Below are 21884 nucleotides of genomic sequence, written 5' to 3'. Positions count from 1 at the left end.
AGCTGCTGGGCTTCCAGAGAGAGAGATGTTAAATGGCGAGTCACCTGCAGGCGCCATCCTTCAGCCTATTTCACTGATGGAGCTCGGACACCCCCTTTTAACCGAGTGCTGGGGGAAAAAAAGCCTAAACCAAAAAAATCGGGTGAAAAAACACAGTTGCAGTTTCTTGCCGAAACAAAAGAAAAACTGTCGCTTTGAGTTGGAACGAAATGTTTTGAATGTCGACTCGAAACAACACTGTGAAATGAAACGGCAAATCGAGTCACCCTTTCCTTGAGGAAAGGTCTTTCTGGTTTGACCTTTTTGTATTGGTTCCCTTTGACGTTTTGGAGATTTTGTGTTTCAGCTGACACTCCCTCTCCGCCCCCATACATCAAAATGCCTTTTTCAGCGAATTTACTATTGGCCAAAAAGAACCACCAATTGCCCATGTCCGTTCTTCCCAGACCCTCGGAGTACGCCCCTGTCCGTCAGAGCCCCCGGGTAAAGCCTGTTAGAAGGCAACGTCTGACGCACTGGTCTCCTCCAGGGCGCTGTGGTCAGGTGGGGATCCTGCGGAAGAATTATGCTGCCAGACTGAGCTGTTCTGTAGCAGCTGCTGAGCCTCCGTTGAGCCACTGGGTGATGTGACAGAGCTTTAGTGACATACTGTTATTTGGTATTCTCTAGAGCTGGGCTTCTCTGTGTAGCCAGTTCCCACCCTCTCCCCTAGGTGAGTCTCTGACCAATTAATCCTCTCCTTTGCCAAAAGCAGACGACCGTGTCTGTCCTGCGCCTGCTCCCCGCTGCTGTTGCGGGGGCTTGGATCTTTCTGCCAGGTGCAGTGAGAAGATGGCTGGAAGAGCCAGCAGCAACCTCATACAGACCAGGAAGCATTTGTCATCCCAAAGCCTCCTGCACTCAGAGCATGTCCAGGGGGATAGACCAGCTGTGTAGTTTAGTTGGAGAGGAGGTCTCCTGTCTGGGGCTTGGACCCTCACACTGCAGCTCTTTCATGGAAGGATCACTGAGCTCATAGATTTACAGAGTTGAAGGACAGATGGGACCATTTGATCATTTAGCCTAACTTCCTGCATAACACAGGCCATAGAACTGTGACCCCTGCATTGCAGTTGGCAAAGAGCATCCTGTCTTGATTTGAAGACATCAGGAGATGGGAATCCACCACTTCTATTTCTAGTTTGTTCCAATAGCTAATCACCCTCACTGTTTTAAAAAAAAAAAAAAAAATTAAGACTCCAAGTGTTCTCAACACTGCTTCTGCCACAGGAACTCCCTGCCAGGCAGTGCTCCAGGTAAGGGTGTAATCTCTTCCCTCCCGTCATGGCAGCTGTTGTCTGCTCTACATTTTCTCTCTCCTAGTATCAAAGCAGCCCCTCGAGTGGGAAAGAGCGCAGCCTTCCTTAGTGTCTCCTCCCATGGATTCTATTTGGCCTCTCTCCCCTCTTCAGTCTCTATCAATATGACAACACCCATAGAATTCCAGACTGCTCCCCCTTCTCTCTTTCTAGTATCTCCACGCCTTGGGAGCAGGAGGGAGTGTTGGGTTGTCCTTTCATATTTCATTACTAGCTATCAGCCTTGGCGTCCTTAGAGAATGATGAAGGTAGGGCAAGGTGATACGAGTTCTTTTTAGTTACGTGCTATAAATATTCAGGTCACCAAAGTGTCCTGTGAAAGTGACGTGATCTGGTTGGGGCTCTTCTAGAACTGAGCTGGTTTCCAGACATGCCCAACTTTTGATAATGTGATAGGCTGGAAAAGAACTCCTGCCTGACCGTGACACTGTGTCATCACATTAGCGCACGGCAGGACGCCTATCAGGTTATGCATGGTGTAATCCCACCCAGCAACAGTTGAGGCATCCTTCCTGTGGCTAGGAGAGCTTGCACACATATAGCTAGCAAAGGGAGACCAATGGATTGCAACAGGGAGCCTTCTGTCACCGTAACAAAGATTTATCAACGTTCCACTAGCTTTAACCAATCAATGGCCTAGAAGGCTATTATAGGGAGGGGCCCGTGTAATCCAGGCACAGAGGTTGCTTTGTCATGCACTTCAGTTGTCCTGGTCAGTCATTGAGTAGCTTTATTATTGGGAAGATGGGCAGTTCACTTTGGAATAATAGATTTGAGGAAAGAGTGAGAAACAGAGAGTGGTGATTTCTATGAAGCTGGCGAGATGCCTTCACGGTCTGTCTCCAGTTTGTTTTGGTCGGCTTTAGCAACATAATAATACTCATTCCTCTCAATGACGTTCAGAATCCATGCTTCATCCCAAGAAATCTGACTCTTACTTTCTTCTCTTTCATTATGTGCATTGTGCCATCTTCGCTCAGTCTTAATACAGCACCCAGCATCCTTGAACTCAGACCTTCCTAAAGTTCTGGTCCTCCCACAGATGGTGTCCCTAGACTAGTGGTCCAGTTTTAAAAAAACAGGGCCTCGCCATCTTATTGGCAGGAGCTTCTGGAGGTCTTTGCTCTGTTCGTGGAGGAGATAGGAGTTTGTTCAATGTAGTATGACAACCTCCTTGTCCACCCCTTGAGTTGTGACCCTGTGGCAATACAGACCATTGCATAAATTATGGATGTGTAGGCATAACAAATGCAACATATCTTCTCACTGAAGCCTGATAGAATGTCTCTGCAGCATGGGCGCACTTGTGTGTTACGCCCCAAAGACTAGCAAGTGGCTGACCAAAGGATTTACTGGGACCACAAAGACAAAGCTGTTCCCTTTGCTTAGGTGCAGAATGCATCCTGTGGAAACTAGACCCAAAGCTAAGTGCGGACGGCTTCCTTTGTTCCTTCCTTCCTTGCCTCTGTAGATTAGCAGGACAAGGATTTATGGACTGTTTCCAGTGGTCTCATCAAATAGCCCTTGTTTATGGGGACACTGCTACCAAACATCACACCCTAGCCTATTGCATGTGACTTGCATATGTTGCCAAGACCCACCATGTGTCCTGAGGAGGAATGGTGAGGGAGGTTGCAGTTTAGGACTGGTCAGCTCTTCAGTCTGGCACAGGGGTGTGTGAACATATCTGGCCACAGACAAGCAGCTACTGCGAATCCCTGTAAGGACCAGATAAGATGTATGATGGCATCTTTGCTGGCGTGGGTTATGGGAATGGCTTGCATGTCAAGCAGAGTGCTTATTTGGGAATGCTGAGTCCCACCTCTCTCTGTAAATGAACTCACTATCACAGGCAGGTCACCTGTCTATACGATTAGGTCTATAGTGAGTTCTTCTAGTGCTGGGCTATATATACCAAACATCCTCAGGGATCTGGGGTTACCAGTCAAAAGCTTTTATGGCATTTTTCAAATAGCCAACAGTGGCAAGAGAAAGAGATGGGGTGCGCGGGGTGGATCCCTAATAAGGAAAGAAGAGGAAACTGGGCTGGGAGGTAATGGAAAGACTTCGGGGAAAGGCATGTGAGTGATTACGCTGGGGGAATGCTGTCACATAGTGCTGCTGAGCCGTGTGCCCCTGGGTGACTGGGAACCCTATCAAAAGTCCAGCTCTGATATGTGCTAGCTGACATTGCTCAGGAGAGGCGTCAGGTCACCACCAGCCCAGACGGCTTCTGTTAAAAGCGCTCTCGCTGCTCCTGCAAGACAAGCTGTCATTTTAAAAATATCTGACTGAACCTTGCTTGGTCTCGCTTCCCCTGGTGCCCTCTGTGACTGTTGCTCCCTGAGCTGCAGGGGAAATCATTAGGCTAGTGTGAGAGAAACTGTTTTCATTTCTCACCCACAAATCCCAGGACGGAGACCCCTCTCTGGCTCCACATACTTACCAGGGAGCCAGTGAGGCAAGTTCTCAGCACACTGGTGGAGGGGGAAGCAACCCCTCCACAGATGTGGCTGTTCCCACATGGCACTCGACTGCTTTTACAGGAGAAATAAGGGCTAAAAGCAAGAACATCCAGTAAGTGACCCATATAGAATCTGGGTCTTGTGCAGTAATTCTTCGCAGTTTAGGGGCTGTTGGGTTTCCACTGTCTGCCAGTTTGCACTGGCAGAGCTGCGGGACTCAGCTGTCCTGGGGTTTTGTCAGCTGCTCTGTGCGCTCCTCCACACCTCCATGTTCAGAGGAACATGGCAGAGCAGCCAAGTCCTGCAGCCTATCAGAGGAGGGTTCCCCATCCATTTGCCTGGCAATTTCCATTTTCTCTTGTGTATCTTTAAATAGAATATTCCTTCCTGGTACCCAAGAGAAGTTCCAGAGCCAGTTTTGCCACCTTGCCCTGATGATCTGTGGTTTAGGCAATCTCGCCTCACTGGTGGAAGATTACAAAGTGCATCGGTCTCCAAACAGCTGCTACGGCTGAGATGACTTAGGCTGAGATTTTTGGGAATTGGGCATTCAAATCCCTTAGGTGACTTGGAGAATCTCCAGATCCTGTAGGCAGCTAGGAAAGTCCAAGCCTGTGTTGTGTTCTGCATTTTCATTTGATTTGGTTTATTCCCCCTTCTCTTTGAAATTAACAAACATCGAAAACATGGGCCAAACCAAACCTCCCGAGTCACAACCCCTCCAGACTCTGTGTAAGCTGGAATCCAGATCTGAACATTGTGGCTGGCAGGGCACGGTGGCACCTGTAACACGGTATCACGCGTGGTCTGGCAGTGGCACAATCTATTTCCAGCCGCAGGCACCCCTCTCTATATTTGAAATATGATGAGGTCACCATTGAAACACTTGTCAAGTATTTTTTTTTTTAAATCTGTGTGATATTTTACACTTCCATGCAGTGCAGCAGGGACATGTGTGAATTACCATGCGAGTTTATGGGAAGGAGGGGCAGGGATCTTGGGTGACTTCTGCCAAGAGCTCTGTGTCAGCCCGCATTGCAGCAGGTGCAGGTGCCAGAACTAATGACTGTTAACACACATTGATAGCACCACCCAATTGGGTGATTTTTTTTGATGCCGTCTACTCAGCTGGCTACTGTATATTTTCTGAACCATTAGAAGAAATACATAGACAACAGGCCTGCAAAATTACCATTGGAACTTACCAGCCCTGGCACAAAATCTACTTGCCAGCCTTGTGTCATGGTTGATAATGAAAACCGGGAAGATATTTCATTTGCCCATTTAAAAAATTGTGCTCCTACTAGGTGAGAAGAATTTGGCGAGGCCGCTATATAGCACAATGTTTTGCATGTTGTAGTGGTAGGGGTCTGTATTGGTGTGTTTTCCAACCTCATCCTTCCCAGGTCCCTGCTTGTGCCCCCACCAATTAAAACTTTGCAGAGCTGCCTGCCAGAAGCCAGGCTGGCTGAGCTGTATTTTGTACAAGTTGTTGGGAAGCACTTTCAGCCTCTTCCCAATGCTGGGAACAGAAGTGAGGTCATTGCTAACAGGATTCCTCTGTCAGACTTGCCAGCCCGTCAAGTGCAGGTGGTGGTTCCCGCGCTGTCTTTGGCTCACTTTGTATTTCTTTCCACATCAGTTACCCAAATAATTGGGAGACACGGAGGCTGAACTGGAAAAGAGCTAACACTACCCAACCGACTGCAGTAAAACACAGGTGTCAGGAATAACACATGTATTAGCCTCTCTTCTAAAAGGATGGTGTTCATTTGCATGCCATTTCCCAGAATGCTCTGACAGCTGAAAGCTTGGGCTGGGGTCTGAGAACAAACCAGAGCTAGCTTGGAGTGTGCCTGAGGTCTTTTCTATTGAGCTCTTTGCCAAAGAGCATGCTCCCTTTCTGTTATCCTCCATACCCTTGTAAAGGGAGTAGAGTCCATTACTACCTGCATCTAGTCTTCCCACACAATTGTCCTCTGGTTTCCTGCAAATTTGGTTAGCTTTTCAGTTGCAGTTAAGGGGACTGCTGCTTTTGAGGGTTGTGATCCAGCTCCTGTTGGCTCTTTGGGCTGCAATTTGGAGGGAGAAATTGGGTTAACAGTTCCAGCCTTTGCTCAAGGCCTCGATCATTCATAAAGCTAGGGCCAAGAGGAACATTGAACCAATATCCACTATTAAGGGTAAGTTGTACTAGACATATTTCAAGCCTACAACACAGCCCTTCCTCTTTTTCTTCCCTCATTTCCTTGTTTCACCCATTTCTTCTGAGTTCTTCTGCTCTTACTCAGGAAAGTGCCTCTCTTGGATCTGTCTTCATTTGGTTAGCTCGCGTTGCCCATGGGTAGGAAACCATGCCACTGGGTAGAGAGAGAGCAGTGCTTTGCTAAGGCAGCAAGGTGAAGGGAGAGCCCTGCCTGTGCTCCCCACAATACAAGTTTTCCTGCCTTACCCTGTACGATGCTGCTGCCTTTGCAAGGATAAAGTAAATGCAATCTCCAACCAGTGGTTTCCCCTGTATATGTCAGAAAATGGACTATAGGTTTAAAAAGCCAACACAAGAAAAGGTTAACCAACCTTGGTTAATGCCTAGAATTCTGCACTGGGTGCTCTCACCCTGCACCATAGTTGATTAGGTGGCACTAATGAGTATGATTAATGAAATCATTTTATATCCTGCAAATCTAATTTAAACCAAAACTAACAAACAACCCCAGATTGATCTTTTTCCCCATTCTATTCCTTGAAAAGGGACTTGTTCTTTGGGAAAGGCCAACTTGGCCTGGCCTGCTGACCACACATTAATTGTTGCTAATGAGGGGATGGAAGACTCTGCTCCCAGAATCCCCCGGGGGATGGAATGTCACTTCAACGGGAGAAGAATGCTCCTCAGTGGATTGTGTTGGGTGGGTGGGGGAGGGAGCTCTGACCTCAGAGCGGACTAGTTTAGCCACATGAATGGATTTGTTATTGGAGACTGCCTCTATTCTCGTACCTACTGTACTCTGAGCCTGGGCTTAATTCCGACTCCAGCGCAGAGAGCGGGAGTGTTAAGAGGATCTCCAGTGCTTACTGTACACAGATGGATTTATTATGCATATATTCCAGAGAGATGGGGGTGGGGGGGCTCATTCTGCACGGGGGGATAAAACCCCTGTAGCTCACGTAGCTCTGTCGCTGGCCCACGCAGCCAGGAGCACGAGGCGGCGGCTGCTGCGTGACAGCAGAACTTGGCCCCAGTACTTGGCATTCTACCCAAGGGGCCAACCACTTAACATTCTTCCCCCCCCCCCCCCCCCGATGCTGAAGAAAGGCAGGGAGGGCATTTAGCAGGGGACAGAACACTGTGTCTGCTTGCTGCTTCCCACACTAACAACCCCTCTCCTTTGAAGTTGGGCTTCTGCCGAAGCGAGAGCAAGTGTGGGAAGGAAGGGGAGAGAGAATTACGTCTTTCCCTGAAAACCCTGCGTAAACTCAGTGGGAGTTCACTGTTCTAGGCAGGCTCTGCTGTTTGCTTTTCCCAGGTCGTGTCGCAACACCGACATGATCCAAATGCTTTTTCTTCTTTTATTTCTGCCCCAGTTGAAAGGAGTCTAATTGGTCGCTTTTAAATTATGGTGCATAAAGAGGGCAAGTGCTGTGCAAGATTTCCTCATGCAGCTCGGTGAGTGCACCCCCATCCTGCTGCCCTCACCACCCCCAGCTGCCAGTGCACCCCATCCCTCTGCATGCCCTACCCTGCTCTTCCAGTGCATGTCCATCCCCATCTGCCAGTGCCCCCGATCCAGCTTCCCTCGCCATCCCCATCTGCTAGTGCACCCCATCCTGCTGCACGTCCATCCTGCTCTGCCAGTGCCTCCCATCCTGCTGCCCTCACCATCCCCATCTGCCAGTGCACCCCATCTCCCTGCATGCCCTACCCAGCTCTGCCAGTGCCCCCATCCTGCTGCCTTCACCACCCCCAGCTGCCAGTGCACCCCATCCCACTGCATGCCCTACCCAGCTCTGTCAGTGCACGTCCACCCCCATCTGCCAGTGCCCCCCATCCTGCTGCCCTGACCACCCCGTTCTGCCAGTGTACGCCCAGCCAGCTACCCTCCTAGTCATTCTAAGTCTGGGATCCCCACCCTGCTTTGTCAATACACCTGAATTCTGATGTGCTGTACTGTGGTCCCCACCCTGCTCCATCATCAACACTCTCTTCTGACATGCTGCGCACACAGCCTATCTAGTCCTGGCCTCCCCACCCAGCTCGCTCAGTGCACCTCAGCCCGACCTGCCAATCATTCTGAACAGTGTGGTGTTGATAGGTGCAGACTTGGCTAAGGGCACCAGATTCATTCTGCTTGTGAGGAAATGACTAGACTAAATATAGCACTTCTTAGCCATAGCTCTGAAAGTGCCCTGCAAAGAAGGGCAGGTATCGGTCTCCCCAGCGGACTGAGGGGCAGAGAAGGATGCGGAGTAGGAAGAAAGTTTTGTATATTTGCACGATGGGCTGGGCCTCAGGAGACCTGGATTTGAGTCCTGCGGGCCCTGAGGTCAGTCACTTGACTGATGGTTGTGGAGTGCTCAGATACTACAGTGCTGAGGGCCATATAAGTAACCAGATGGATGGATTTGCCCAAGATCACACAGTGAAACACTGGCAGAGCTGGGAATGGAGCCCAAAACTCCTGACTCCCAGTGCCCTGCGCTAACTACCTAGCGACACAGCCTGAGCTGTGCAGGATTTGAACCCAGGCCTCCAGCCAGAGAGGCTAAATACGCTATCTCCTTGTGGCAGCCTGGCCCACCTGTGAGTTACAGGAGTACCCAGTTCCCTCACAGATGCTCTCTTTGTGCTCTGTCACCTATCCCTCTTGACCATTCCCAGGCTGGTCATCTGAAATGCACACTAATGACTCTCCTGTTTCTGTCCATTAAAATGGCTGAGAGATTTCACTCAGCAGCCCTTTCCTCAGCGCTGAGGCTCCACTACCCGAGGGCTCTCCTGGGCTTTCTCCCAGCAACCAGCCCCTGACCATGCTCTGCCTTCTGAAGTGTGATTTCCCTCCGCCTCAGACATGCAGCAGGGCTGGAGGCTTTGCTAGCTAGGCAGTTGCTGTCTTGGTCAGGGCAAGAAGCTGTTTTCCTGTTTAGCATTCAGCTACTGCAAGGGCAATTCAGCTCGAGGGGAACTTCCCCTGGGGGTGGTACTTCATTAGAATAAGCGGCTAAGTGGGCTGTTACTTTCCATGCCAGTGAAGAGCTGTTTCTAGCCCTATCCCTAACCTCTCTCTTTAATTCTCTTTGCCTTTTGCTTCACTTATAATCTTCTGGGGGAGGGAGTGGGGTGAGCAGCCTTCCTTTGGGAAAGGGAAAAGCTCTGCCATTTTTGCTTCACGGGGGGCTTATGCCAACATTTTTCCTGAGTTGATCCCTGGAACTCACTCATGTCAGATTTATGGTTCAAATAACCCCCAAAGCCACACAGTGAAACGTAGCCAGATCCCAAGGCCATTCCCATCATGCCCCTGCACAGTACTGCGTGGTTGGTTTGCAATTAAGATTCCAAATGGGGCCCAACGTTGGTCTCCACTGACCCTTCCACCACACCTGACTTGTACACTGCTTTTGTCCCCCCGACCTGAAACTCCTCAAGCTTTGTATGGCTTGGAGTTTTCACTGAGAGCATTGCACACAGCTTGCCAGCATGGATAGCAGCCAGGGTCATCCTCTGCGGGGGGGCATGCAGTCAGCCCTGCACTCCTTTGGGAACCAACAGGTCAAACAGCCAGGCCCAGCTCAATAGCAATGGGCATCAAATGCAAAGCTGCTGCATCTAAATGTTGCCAAAGTTCAGGGGTATTTGGATCTGAGATTTCTGTTCACCCTGTTATTGGGGTAAAGGGGGTGATGGACCAATTTAGATCTGAACCTGGCGGGGGGTTGGATTAAGGTTTGGTTCAGTCCTCTCTCTGGTAATGAGAGAGAGAGAGAGCTGAAAACTAGTCCATGGCACATAGCGAAGAGCACCCCCTCAGCCTCTACTTTGTCTCTTCTTTGTTGGTCTGTTGGTAGAGAGATCTCAAGGGCCTTCGATACATGGACATGTTCTCTCCTCACACCAGAAGCTCCTAGATATCCAGGAGCATCCTCATGTTAATGCAAAGGGAGCTTCTCAAGGGAGCTCCCAGCATATTCTCAGGCTCCAAGTCCAAGACCTGGCCTAAGATATTGCTGTCTTCTTCTACAGCACTGTTGGTTGTTATTTATGTTGTGGTCTCGTCTAGGACCCATCATGAACCAGCATCCCTCCCTCTCCCCCCACCCCCCGTGCTAGGCACTGTACAAACAGAACAAGACAGTCTGTGATGCAAAGATTTTATAGACTAAGTAATTTAAAGAGCAAATTGAAACTAATTGAAACTGCGGCATCCCCGTGAGATGATCACAGCCAGGTCACCTCCCTCAAGGTCATACCAAGGGTGAGGCTCAGGGAGGGAGCTGGGATTGTCCGGAAGGCTTTGGAGACTAGAGAGGCATATGTTACATGAGGTCCCATCTCAACCTGGCTTCGTGTACCCGCCCATGACTTTTACTCCAGGTCTTTGGGTGAGGAGCTGTTTCTCTTTATTATCCTGTAATCTTTGTTCACCCCAGCTGTATCTAGGGGTTGCCATGGTGATTCTGCTGCAGCTCAGCAGTGTTTGTTTCAGGATGCTATCCCTGGGATGTTCCACTCCAGGGGCATGTGCTTTCTGTGCAGGTTGGAAGAAACAGGAGGGAAGGGGGTGGGACAGGCAAGAGGCAGGATCTCACTGACTCAGTGGGGCAAACAGGTTTCTCTCTGGGAAGGCAGCTGCTCAGACCACAGACACGATGAAGAGAGCCCTGGAGGGTGTCAAGTGAAGCCAGATTTATAAATCTCTTGCACTGTTGTCCTCTTATTCCAGAGCGTCCTGCACCTGTAATGCCTCTTGATACCCTGTGTAGCTCCGGCTCCTCACCTCACGGCCAGCTAAACAGCAGCTCTTAAATGAAAGCGGGGTGTAATGCCTATGTCCGATGGCAGCCCCATCACAGCCCAGCCCAGATGGATGTTCTAGCAACACCTTGATGCAGTGGGACGGGGGAAGGAGCTGGCACCTGTGCCACAAGTTTAATTTCATAGCAAGGCTTTGCTAGCTTCTGCCCATTGTGGCTGTTAATCTGCAATAAATATGTTTTTAATGAGCAAATGGTATTTGAGTAACATAAAGTAACTACAGCAGTGAGGGCTGTCTCTGTAGATTTAACGGGCCACAGCCACATGCTGGCAGACACTAATTTAAAGCCATAGAACACCTTGCTGGAACCCCTTCTCACGCTTGTAGCCTTCTCCTGCCTTTCCTCTCCCTCAGGTGTGGGGTGTGTGTGTGTGTGTGTGTGTACTCATCAAGAAATCTCCATCAGAACATCCCTTTCCTATCTAACCAGACCCAGGCAGCCAGGTCATCATTTGCCACTGATGATGTCACAGTCCATCACCACACAAGAGGTTGTGATGTCATAAACTCTGTGTTTAGGCCTGAAGCAAAACCTAGGATCTAACCAGCCTTGAATCTTTGGGAGAATTCATTTCCGGAGCCAGAGCCAACCTTTACCATCAGATCCAGTCTCTGATTGTGGCATCAATGTATGAATCCAGGCAGGACACAAACAAGAAAAGCTTAGTTGATCAGCACAGAATGACACGTACAGGGGGCTATATATTGTAGCTAGACACTCTCTCTCTCCCTCCCTCAAATCAGTGGACCAGATCCTCAGCTAGTGTGAATTGGTGGAGTCAATGGAGCTAAATTTATACCAGCTGAGGATCTGGCCCAGCTGTGCACTGTGGGTAAATATTTGATGCCAGAGCTTGGCTCATGATTGTTTAGTGATGTTTTAAGGACAATACTATATTTTTTTAAAGGACACAGCACCTCTGACAAATTTAATGAGATAATGAGGATGACATGTTAATAGCTGATTACTGGGGGAAAAATGTATTTGCAGAGGATTAACTCTGGAAGTGACATTAATCTCCTGCATAGTTGCTAAACCCCCATAAATAATTTGTTTTTGATAATCAATTGCTATTGCAAAACGATGCTAATAAATCCCAATTAAATACACATTTATTTCACAAGAAGTGCTGCCAAATTCTCTTGTACTTTTCTGTGCTGCTGTTTGCTTTAGGCAGATGTCTGTGTATGTGCTAACTCAAGTCTGTTTACCAGACAACCCTAAACCAAGCTGCAATTTGCCAAGGTGGAGTAGCTGCTATAATAGAAATAGTTCCCTTGTTGAGTGCAATAACACTGCATGTTTCTGTTCCCCCTCAGCTGACTGCAACCTGCCTGCACACAGCCCCTTTCCCCTGTCAGCTGGATATCGTCATCCCCATTTTGCAGGTTGTGAAACAGGAGCAAAGATGCCAAGGCTGGGCTTTTTAAAGCACTTAGTGAGCTGCATGCCCAAATCCCAATCAAATCCAATGGGAGTTATGTGCCTAACTCCCTGGGGTGGCTTTGCTCAAGATCACACAGTCGTGTCAAAGGCAGAGCTGGGAATACAATTCCTGACTCCCAGTGCTGTGCTCTGACCACAGGACAATGCCCCTTCCTTATGCAACTGATGTGCCCACAAGGCCTTGACGCAAACTGTTTTTAGCCCAAACATCTTATTGGGCTTCAGATAGTCCCATGCTGCTGCTGTACTAACCTGAAGCAGCTGTTAAGCCCTCCATCAGCTGTGCAGGTCAGGGTGGGATGCAGGCATGGGGTGCTCTACGCAGAGAATACTGCATGGCCCTGTGTTAGCAGGACAAGTTTTGCCAGATTCCATTCGAGCTGGAGGATGATTCCAAGGGTGAGGTGGGGCTTGGTTGATTGCAAGTGGCGTATTTTTGTGTTATAAAAATATACTATGGAATGTGATGGCAAATGTCCTGAAGGGAGAGAAGGAAAGTTGGGTGCCCCCTGAGTGTCAAAGCACCAGTCAGAAGATGGGGCATGCTGCTCGTAAAATGAGAGAGCGACAGCACTTCCCAGGCGTAGTTGGCATGGGTTCATTTCCCCCTTGGAATGGGCATGCTGGAGCCATGCTCAGGCCTATGCAGACAGACAATGGCTCTGGAGAGAGCGGCTCCAGTCTGTGTGAAACCCCGGCCCTGCTGCAGTCGGTGGCAAAACTCCCATTGGCTTCAATGGGGCCAGCATTTCCCTCCCTGCTTCCGTGTCCCCCATGCCACAGAGCATGTGGTCATCTGTGTCCTGGTTCCTTAGGCCAGGTCAGACTGTAGCTGACACAAGCCCCACAGAGATCTGCTGGTGTGCCTACTCCTTTCTCCTTTCTGCGTGCCTAGGTGGCTGTTTGGAATTGGGAGCACAGGTCCATGCTGCCCTCCTCTGTCTGGAGAAGTAATCGAGATGGCAGCTAGAACTGTATGACAAGCCTCATAACTGGGCCTATGTCTGTGGAGCCATAAAGAAATGGCAAAGCTGTCCAGACGGCTGCGAAGATGTTTACTAAGTGCTCAGCCTGGCGGGGGCCCAGCCTGCTAATTTCTTTGGGAAGGGAAATACACAAACATACAGATGGCAAGAAGAACAAAAACTGCTGTCATTTGATAGTGAAAGCCTTGTTTCTGGCCAAGTGAAACTGACATGTGATGGAAAATGAATGGCAACAGCTTTGGACTAGACTAGAGCATTTCCCCAGGCTGCTCGGAAGTCCTGTAAGTCCAGGCAGAGGAAGCTAAGGCCACGGAGGGCCTTTACTTATCTCTGTGTAAGTGAGCAGGCACTATTGTTTCCATGGCAGCAGCCCATGCATGGAGCTGGGATGCTGGCACATATGGCTGGCAGCTAACTAAATGAATGCAGGGCCAAGGCTGGATCTCGCAACCTCTGGCTCTTCCAGCCAGGCCTCCAGCTAAAGCTACGGCTCCAGAGCAGAGGCAACCAAAAAACACTTGACCAGGTGCAGCCTTGTCCATCGAGGGGAAGCTGGTGACTCTCAGGGCAGGTCTACACTAAGGGCGGGGGTCGAACTAGGGTACGCAAGTTCAGCTACGTGAATAGCGTAGCTGAACTCGAAGTACCCTAGTTCGAACTACTTACCCGTCCAGACGCCGCGGGATCGAAGTCCGCGGCTCCAAGGTCGACTCCGCCACCGCCGTTTGCAGTGGTGGAGTACCGGAGTCGACCAGAGCGCGCGGGGAGTTCGAACTATCGCGTCCAGGTTAGACGCGATAGTTCGAACTCCGAGAAGTCGAACTCACCGCGTCGACCCGGCAGGTAAGTGTAGACTAGCCCTCAGACAACATGCACCGATTTATTACAGTGTCTGTATCTGCAACCTCCATGAACTTGGCATGTGGGTTGCAGAGGGGGTGATGGGATTTTTGCTCATGGAAAAGCTCTGGGGAAACAGTGCTGCTGGTGGCAAGTTGTCTGTATGGTGCACAGCAGTCCTCCCAGGGAGGATGGGTCCAGGAAGCAGGGAATAGAGAGGGGGAACAATAGGTACAGTATGGAGGACAACATAAGCCAGGTCTACACTTAAGATTTAGGTCCAGCTAGCCCTAGGGCAAAGTTCACATGCCTGAGCAATGTAGCTAGATCAACCTCGCCCTAGTGAAGATGCTGCTAGTGTAGATGAAATTCTTCCATCGACTTAGCTACTGCCTCGCGGTGGGAAGCATCTCCGGCGGCACAGCTGCAGTGATGTAGCTGTGCTGCCGTCACACTGTGGCACAGACATAACCTGAGATGCTAAAGGAGCCCAAACTGTTGGGTGCTGTGGAGCGTTGAGCCACTGGGCAAGTAAAAGACAGAGACGCTCCCATTAGTATCCATGAGAATTATTTATGTATTATGTGTATGTCAGGGGTGCTGACAGCCCCCATTGTGCTGGGTGCTGTACAAGCACCCAGTGGAAGACTGGCTGCCCCTGAGGGTTTATAACCTAGGGTAAGGCCATGGCTACACTATGGAAGCTACAGTGGCACAGCTATAGCACTATGCCCCTGTAGCACTTCCTGTAGCCACGGAAGGGGGTTCCCATTGTTGTAGTTAAGACACCTCCCTGAGCGGTGGTAGCTAAGTTGACGGAAGAATTCTTCCATTGGCCTAGCCATGTCTACACCAGGGGTTAGTTGGTTTAACTGTGGCACTCAGGGGTGTGGATTTGTCATGGCCCTGAGCATCGTGGCTACATGTAGACCTGGCCTAAGGCAACAAATACCAGGCAGGTGAAACAAACAAACAAGAGGGGAGCCATTCAAGTACCTGCTCAGGGTCCCGTGGGGGTTAGTACAGCCGAAGCTGCTGGCTGCGCTGCCATAGCCTCCTTGCCATTATTACTGGAGCTAGCTAGATCAAAGCTAGCTTGGGTATGTCTACACATGCTGTACAGTTGCACCTCTGATTGCAGAGTAGCTATACCCTGTAGGCTGTCTGTGTGCTGCTGTAAAGGGGCAGGGAGCTAGCAATTCTGCCTGAGCCCGTCTCCCAACCTCAGACTCTACTGTGCCATTGAATGATTTCTGGTCAGTGTGATCTCCCTGCCATGCTGCCTCGATACCCTTCTCACCAAGCTACCAGGGGAGCATCAGCACCAGTTAACATTCCCTCTCCACAACCTGAACGCATGTTCCAGTGTCTAATTTAAGCTTCACAGGGGGATATGATCTTTTTATGACCAATTAAAGGCCCCGGTTCCTATCTTTAACTTAAACACAGGAGAAATTATGACAAATGAAGAAGAAAAATAAGCATGCGCCGTATCTTCCATTATGTGGCACATTAGCTACTATACACACATGTAGTCAGACCAGGCACGCAAGTGCACATGCTCGTACCGTAAACATCCTCACACAAAGACCTGTCACTGTGAAAGGCTTAGGCAGCGTGATTCATTTGTTCGTTTTTGAATGAATGCTCCCGAGGAAGCCCTTTCCTTTAGCATTTTGGATCTCACATGGAGAGGTAGCGTGACCTAACAGATAGAGCACGGGATTGGGACTCCAGAGAGGTGAGTTCCAGGCCTGACTTCCTGCTGGGTGACTGCCGATAAGTCTCTGCGCCTCTGCCTCCCATCTGCAGAATTAACCCCTTTGAAAAGCACTTTCGTTAAAAAAGAAAGGTATTGTTCTGCCCTACATTTAGACCCACCCAATCCCATTGCCTTCAATGGCATTGCATGGGCAGGTTCCAGCAGCATGAATCTACTCACTTCCATGCTCATTTTTGTTTATTAGCTCCAAGCCTCCAGTTGGTAGCCTGCAGGCATGTTGCTGCTCATAGGCAGAACCCTATTGACTTCCATGGGGCTTCATGTGGATGCCGCAGTCCAGCCATACACTATCAGTTGCAGGAATGGTGACTAAGTTACACAATGTGCAGACAACACACACATGAAGTATATACAGGCACAACTAATTACATTCCAGATTTTGGTAACCAGTATTTAAACTGTGAGAGAAATAATGGAACTTGGAATCCACGCAGTAAAGCACCTATATCCTTTTAGACTACAACTGTAACCAGTAGCTAATCAGCTGAAATCTGATTGGCTGTTTGCTGTCTTCTGGTCCTGGACCTTCTGCCTCCCAACCCAGTGAAGGCATTCCATGTTGGCCCTGTAAATGTACACCCCCCACACCCTGTGGTGCTCTATTTATGAGAGAGTTGCCCCCTGTAAGACGCCAGAGCTGTGTGCCAGCTGTCATTTCCAGTCTAAATTCCCATTTCATTGCGTTGAGAGCTATAGAGTGGCCCTGGATAGAGATTTCATTTCAATTCTTCCTGGAGTAGAAAGAGTTAAAATTAGCAAATATTGGGCTCCTCATTCCTTGGCTGTTAGGCAGCTTTCCAGATTGGAAGCTCAGCGTCAGAGTGAATGAGATTTAAAATAACACCAATGAGTGCATGCCATTTGCTCTGGACTATGGGAGAAGCAACCCCTGTCGGAAAGAAGTTGAGGTTGAGAAGGTAAAGGAATCTCCAGTCTGCTCACCTGTGCCTATACGAGACAAAAATTTCTCTTCCATACATTGGTCAGTTTTGTTTGATTAAATGCGTTACACATATATTGACAGTGCAACTATTCAAAATATATGGTATGACACAATAGAGAATTGGCTAATCTACTCTCATGCTTTAAGGAATCAGCTGATCACAACAGGGATCAGGAAGAAATGGACTCAGAGCATCCTGGGGGTTTGACTACCTTTCTGAAGCACCAAGTGTAGGCCAATTAGGAGGCAAGATGCTGAATGGTGAGATCCCTGTGTGGCAGGAGATGGCCTACTGGCCTTGGTGGACCAGGGTATGTCTACATTGGATGAAAAGACCAAGGCTGGCATGAGTCAGCTGACTCAGACTTGTGGGGCTTGGGTTGTGGGGCTAAAACTTGCTGTGTAGACGGATTCAGGCTTGGGCTGGAGCCAAGGATGGGGCTTGGGCTCCAGGACAAGCCTTAACATCTATACAGCAATTTTACAGCCCCACCGCCTGAGCCCTACAAGCCTGAGTCAGCTGATCTGGGCCAGCTGCCGTTGTTTAATTTCTGTGTATACGTAGCTGCAGTCTCAGCTGCACCCTGCTATTCCAGGTTACCAGACTAAATGGACTAATCATCTCATCTGGTATGGCAGGAAATGGGAGACCAGACTAGATGGCCCACTGATCTGATGCAGAGTGGCAGGAGGCAGGACACCAGATTGTATCTATCGCTTTAGTACAGGTAGACCATTTTTCTGATCTGGAACAGCAAACCCTAAATCCCCACATTTCTCTCACGACTCCGATAGTGTCCTAGTTTAAACATCTTGGCTCTCAGCTAGCTCTGTAATATTTTAAATAGAGCATCCTCTTTTTTTCTTTGAGGTATATACCATATGTTTCAGCAAATGTAACACATCTATGAGGTTCGTGGGTGGAGGGGGAAGGGCTACGGGGACAGAGTATTTCCATACAGGAAACTGCAAATACGAAACAGAGCAGCAGAGAGCCAGAAATGCACTTGTTTCTGTCCTGGACGTTTCTCGTGCATTCATGTGCATGCAAGGAACCAGCCTAAATGTTTCCATTGTGTCAGCTCTTGTCCATGGCACCATGTCCGCAGCCTCCTCCTTGGCTCAGCATGAGATGCCGCTGGGTCACAGAGCGCCTGTGTATGTGTGTAAGAGCTCATTCGCCCTTTCCCTTCCTCAGTGCTCGGTCAGCCTTTCTCATTCAGCGCTGACGGACGTTTCTCTCCCAATAATGCTTCTGGGTGGCTTCAGCGTCCCCGCACTCGCTCACAGGGGGCAGAAGGCAGGCAGTCAAACTGAGCCCAGGGAAGTATACTCAGCTGTGCCCACGAGGTACCAATGTCCTCGGGACAACTTTTCCCTGCCCTCTGGGCCCAGGTAGCATGTGGCTGTCATTTTGAGCACAAATGCAGGATTTCTTTAGGCAACCAGTTTTGCTTAGGAGAGAGAGAGGAGGACACAGGAGCTGAACTTGCTCTCTGCCTAGTCCTCCTGCAGTTGTATAGGGTTAAGGGATGGAGCAGGGAGTCCCAACTAGACTCTATATAGAAAATATGGGGCAGCCCTGTGGTGGGCGTTTGGGGCAAATCCCCTAAGAAGAGGGAACTCCACCCCCAATCCTTAGAGGTTTTAAGGCCCAGCTTAACAAAGCCCTGGCTGGGATGATTTAGTTGGGGTTGGTCCTGCTTTGAGCAGGGGGTTGGACTAGATGACCTCCTGAGGTCCCTTCCAACCCTAATCTTCTATGAGTCTATGAATTGGCACAGCACTGGGCTGGAGTCCGGACTGGGGTTTCCTCACTCACCAGTTTGCAGCCCACCTCAAAGTTGCTCCTTCCCTCTGCTTGACGCATGTAATTTTCACCCTGACTCAAAATAGGTATGGAAATCAGCACTGCTTTTCAAGTGACAACACAATACACTTGGGATCCTTTCCACCTTCTCAGCCCCAACCAGGTCTTACTCCCTGCCCCAAAGTAAAAAATGGGACTCCTTTCATTTTAACATTCATTGACTTGCCCAGTTCCCTGAGGAAGAGCCTCCTTGAAGTTGCCACTAAGGTGTTTTGTGAATAACTGAGGGCAATTCTTGGGGAATTGAGCTGCCACTGAGTGAGCTGACCCTTTAACAAGGGTTCATAGTCTAGCTTTGTCTTGCAATTGTCTTCAGCCTAGGAAAGAAGCATTCTGGGGATTGTAATTCCCGTGGAGCACGGACACTCTACACCAGGCAGTGAGGCATGCAGTGAAAGGGGGTAAGACTATAAGTACCTTACCTCTATCTCCATCCTAGCTGAGATGGTACTAGGGAGGGAGCTTGTGAAAGGGCTTGGCAGGTTGGATTCCTGGGGAGAAGTAACTGTTTTTGGTTTCGTAAAGGACTGCTTGTGAGCCCTGCACCCAAGGGGTTGGTTTGGGACTTGTGTTGTTAGTGTTTATTTGAGGACTTTGGTTACCCTGGGAGGAATGGATTTTTTTGAATTGACTAGAGGACTAAAGTACCCAGAGAGTACGGTGAGGGTTCAGGAGGGTGGGAATGAAGCAGTGGCCACACCTGGTGAAGAAAGATAAGCCACTGCTAGGCCTAGTTGAGGAGTTGTTGCCTTGTGGCATTCCCATAGGATCTGGCTTGGTAACACGAGGCACCATTAGCTTAGAGGCAGGTAAGTGCCACTGTACTGACTTGGTAGCATTTTTACACCTGTTTTTCTCTGGTGGGCATGACTACAGAAGGTGCACACCAATGGAGACTCCAGCTTGAGAGCTGGAGCTGATGATCTAAGGAGCTGATCCTGTGGTCCTGAGTACATTCTCCTACAAGGTGGTGAATGGCCCATCTCCATTGAGATCAGTGGGAGTTGAGGGTGGCGGGCACCTTACAGGCCTGGACTTTCATTTCATCTTAGCCTGCTTCCATTTCCCCTTTCCTAAAAATTGGGATAAGCAGCGGGTGGAAGATGCTAGTGTAGTTACCCTGGCTGAGTCGTGCAGGGCATCACGTTCATTAAAGGATGTGATTGATGGCCAATACCACTGTGGCTTGGGGTCAGAAAACAGCCAGGGATTGGAGACATGTCTCTCTCTGAACTCTTCCGTTGTTTGTTTTTAACCTAGGACTCTTTCCTGGGGTATCGCCAACTCCTGTCCCCTGGCCTATGAACCATCAAAAGTTCAAAACACTGCAAGCTACAGAGAAGGGAAACAATTCTCCACGCACCACCCCCCCACTCCCTTAATATCATCCACAATTTATTTGCATCTCTAACCATTTGGGCAAGATTTTTAAGTCAAAACAGATGTAACAATGAAATTCCATCTTCAGCTTCTCAGCAGGGACTCTCCTCAAATGAACTCTTCTACCTCCTAAAATGCTGATCTCAGAACATGTCACACATGTGCCGGGATGGGGATGGGGGGAAGGGAGGGATTGGCAGGAAGTATGTGAAAAAAACCTGATGGGACAGACAGTAGTATAATCATGGTGCCATACACAAAGGTCAGGGAATTCTTATAGGGCAGGGCAGCTCTGAAAAGTGACTGATACAACAGCATTTGGGGGCAGTGATGTTTGCCAGTGCTCAATTATTTCCAGCTCAAATTTAGTTTCTTTACAAGTCAAACAATAGCTCTAAATGCCAGTGCTACCAGCTTGCCCTCAGCTCTGAGAGTCAAGCTGGTTTCTTTCCTTCTCAAAGATCGTCACTGTAATAAAGGTTCTGCAGAACATATAGCACATATGCCTCCTTCATTGATGCCTGTGCAACCCCATTGTTTTCAGTCGGTTTGCTCCGGTGACACTTATTGGAATCCAGAACCAACCAAAAATGTATCGTCCCAAATGCTAGGAGCCCTGACTGCGCATGCACATGGGCAGCAGCAGATGTGCGGAGTCAGAAGGTGCTGCTTCACAGAGTCGCTTTTCCGAGTAGAACCACACTGAAGACTCTGAGCGAGACCGTTGATGTAAAGTGACCCCTTGCAGCTCTGGGCGGGTTCCTGTGTGTGTGTCATCCCATGCCTGCTTCCTGCCCACGCTGTTCTGGGGCAGGCAGGCCATATGATGGCTAAAAGCCCAGCACACTAGGTTTGCTGTTGGCAGGTCGCCCAGCTGAGATGCAAGGATTTCATTAATGCCATGGCCCCTGTGTGGGATCAGTTGGGGTGATCTCTTAGCAGGAGCTGAGATCTTTCTGGATCTTTAGGGGGTGACTCATGTTCTCCAGCAACAAGGGCAGTCAGGGCTGTGCAGGACACAGTGCCATAACAGGTAGGCTTATGATCCAGAATGGGGTCTCCAGGAGGGGACCACATATCTCCCTCTGTGACTTTGGCTCTCGGTTAGACCTACTAACCTTTGGGTGACCCTTCGGATGTGCGCTGTAATCCCCAAAGATAACCCTGCTCTAGCTCGCAGGGGCCTAATCCAGAATTCTCTCATCTGTCATTTGCAGCCTCCTGGACTGGGAAGGGGATGCGTGTGCATGTGGATTTTCTGAGCATGTGCTTCCCACAGAGAGGGGAAGTACCGCTGTCATCTTGTGTGAGGGTGAGGAGACAAATCCCTTCTTCCAGGACACTCTCACACATCAGGAGACACAGTCCTTGGTTGGGAAGGGCTGGAATATGATCTGGTAGTGCCTTTGCACGGTTCATGTCATTTTCTCCTTGTGCTCCTCCACATACCCCTCCCACCCTTCTGTTCCATTCTCCAGAAAGAAAAGAAAATCAATACCAGCAGCTCAGCACTCAGGAGAAGTCCTATGGTATGAAAGCAGCATACACAGCCCAGCCCCCATAAACAAGTCTCTAGCAGCACACCAGGGCACACACCTCAGTGCCTGTGAGCCAACCCTACAATAACATGCAAACAGGCATATCCCTCCATGCAGGAACCACCCTACCACCACTAACCAGGGCGTGCCTAGCACTCCAGGAACTCTGCGACAGCAAACCAGTGTGCATAGCTGTGTGCGCCTGACAACAGTACGGCTACTGCCAGATTGCCAGCCCCAGCT

At 49.4% G+C, this 21884-nt stretch overlaps 1 protein-coding gene and 1 long non-coding RNA gene across 8 annotated transcripts in view; both read left to right on the top strand.

The window, feature by feature from the left end:
* The window catches only part of ABLIM3 (actin binding LIM protein family member 3), a 114568-nt gene that overhangs the window by 10161 nt on the left and 82523 nt on the right, over positions 1-21884 (top strand). The window contains exon 2 of one of the 7 annotated variants that reach the window (XM_045026713.1): positions 7406-7487. The exons of the other annotated variants lie outside the window; for them this stretch is intronic. Within the exon in view, the coding sequence (XP_044882648.1) occupies positions 7478-7487 (10 nt within the window). The 5' untranslated portion in view covers positions 7406-7477. The remainder of the gene's footprint in view (positions 1-7405; positions 7488-21884) is intronic. 7 annotated transcript variants of the gene reach the window in all.
* LOC123375635 lies at positions 17488-20074 on the top strand. The gene is made up of 3 exons (XR_006581538.1): positions 17488-17581; positions 19040-19124; positions 19984-20074. It is a non-coding gene; the product is annotated as an uncharacterized LOC123375635 (long non-coding RNA).

Source organism: Mauremys mutica, chromosome 8 (assembly GCF_020497125.1).
Source record: "Mauremys mutica isolate MM-2020 ecotype Southern chromosome 8, ASM2049712v1, whole genome shotgun sequence".
NCBI lineage: Eukaryota > Metazoa > Chordata > Testudines > Geoemydidae > Mauremys > Mauremys mutica.
Note: the sequence above shows the minus strand (reverse complement) of the source record. Positions and strands in the feature narration are given on the sequence as shown.